Source organism: Helobdella robusta (assembly GCF_000326865.2).
Source record: "Helobdella robusta unplaced genomic scaffold HELROscaffold_96, whole genome shotgun sequence".
In the NCBI taxonomy this organism is placed as follows: domain Eukaryota; kingdom Metazoa; phylum Annelida; class Clitellata; order Rhynchobdellida; family Glossiphoniidae; genus Helobdella; species Helobdella robusta.
The window spans coordinates 35,013-37,059 of NW_008705547.1; the positions used below are offsets into that span (position 1 = coordinate 35,013).

At 27.7% G+C, this 2,047-nt stretch overlaps 1 protein-coding gene across 1 annotated transcript in view; it reads right to left on the reverse strand.

Annotated features, from left to right (window-relative positions):
* The window catches only part of HELRODRAFT_182951 (hypothetical protein), a gene marked incomplete at both ends in the record, with an annotated part of 5,426 nt that overhangs the window by 2,099 nt on the left and 1,280 nt on the right, over positions 1 to 2,047 (reverse strand). Inside the window, 4 exons of the mRNA XM_009033669.1 lie at positions 264 to 532; positions 677 to 865; positions 1,245 to 1,341; positions 1,452 to 1,586. Of these exons, the coding sequence (XP_009031917.1) occupies positions 264 to 532; positions 677 to 865; positions 1,245 to 1,341; positions 1,452 to 1,586 (690 nt within the window). The remainder of the gene's footprint in view (positions 1 to 263; positions 533 to 676; positions 866 to 1,244; positions 1,342 to 1,451; positions 1,587 to 2,047) is intronic.

The following is a 2,047-nucleotide window of genomic DNA, read 5'->3' on the forward strand; positions in this document are numbered from 1 at the left end:
GTTTACTGCAGCACATATCAATCATTTTTTTAAAGTACTTCAACAGAAGGGATGGTTTTAAGTAACGATTATGACCAATCTTGTCATTTACTGTTGGTATTGGTATGCTTTTTCCAGGTTTTACCATCATAAAACAGCGGTCGGCAATAGGAGATGGTATTTTCTAATTGTATTTAGTAATTTGAAAAACTCATGTTAAAGAATAACAACAAAATAAAAATAGACAAATCATTTATGGATTTGTTGTATTGTAGTTTTGTAACCTCAATAATTTCTCCCACGTCCCAGACCAGCATGATATCCAACTTTATGTCATAATTTACTCTGAAAGTGAAATTCAAATCTAAATCTTGTCCGAAAAATTCCGAAGTTACGAAAATTTTATTTTTTTTTAGTTGTTTAACAATGTCTCCTATAATGCTCTGAGTGTTTTGTCTGGCTTCTTTCAGTCGATCATGTGGAATGACGTACTTAGTTGCAAAATTCTCTATCTCAGTTATAAAGTGCGAACTTCCATGCCAGATTTTGAAGACTGAAATTTTAATCATTATATTTATAGATAATCACATGTACAGTTACAAAACAGAAGATGACAAAATTTATTCTTTTAAAAAAATCCACCAAAATCCACCAAAAAATTTTTTTCAAGCGATGTTACCTGACTAAGACTACTTACTGTTTATGGAATCTACCATATTATCATCCTCCTTAGTTGAATATCGTTGTTGATTGGGTGTCGCATCATTCAATATGTTTGAGTTGTGATAATTTTTAAGATTGGTTGCTAATTTTTGCAACAAGTCTTTCAATTCTGAACTAAAATATTCCTTCAGCGAAGAATCATTATCAGCAAAATTTTGTAATACTTTCGAAAATTTTGTTTTTATATTATAAAACGCCATTTCAAACAAAATTGGGTGTTTTTTTATAATTTTTTGGAAATTTGAAGAATGTGGCTTGTATTTCGAAGGGTCATTGTCAACTATTTTCCAACAAAATTTTAGATTTCTAATTGGGATGAAGTATCTTTGACGTCGGAGTTTTAAAGCGAGATTAATTTTTACTGAGAATTCCACATGTGTTTCTTTCTTTGAAAGTGAATTGTTTAATTATTTATGAAATTTTGAAAATAAATTGATGTTATAAAAAATGAACCACCATTTTGACAGTCATATAAAAGGCTGGATCTTTAGATATATTTGTTTTTATACTGGAGTTGTTTCGTTCAAAGATAACAACACAACCTTCAATCTTTTCCATAAAATTTTTTGCAAGGGCTGATGCAGATAGATAACGACCTTCATCATTTTTGACAGTTTGATTGTCTGTAGTCGATTCTTCCTATTGATATATTACAGGATTATGTTGATTGAATTGAATATTAGATCCATTTTAATAATAAAACTATTTTCTTTTAATTCAAAGTAATGAAAACAAAAGTTGAACCTAACTTGATTATTACTTTTAACCAAAAATTGAGATAAATATCTATAATTATCCTCAAACATACAAGTATATTCATCCGTCTCCATGAGTTCACTTTCATCTTTCATCACCAAGGTAGTGCCATTAAACACTTGGATGGGCTATGCGTAACAAACAAAATTGCTTCAGTTTGAAATCATTTTTTGTTTATGTATTTATAATATAACAATTTTTATATACAATTATATTTATCAAATTTATAAAAATTATGTATTTATATTTGTAATTATAAATAGTTAATTTATATAAAGTTGATGAATTGTTAAATATTGTTAAAGCTTTTAACTCGGCTGCTCGTCTACTTGCCCGTGCTCTTAAAAACAATGTGACAATAACTTATTTAAAGACATAAACAACGCGATATTCAACATTGATAATGGAAATATTAATTAAAGACGTAAAAAATCAAATAATATCAAATAAAATATAAAAAAATGCACATATAATTAACTGGGCAAACAAACAATATATAAAAACATATTTATTTTGTTACAATGATTGAATTGAATATATTTTTTCTGGCAAAAAGCACAGCAAAATACCAATGTATGTGTTGATGACA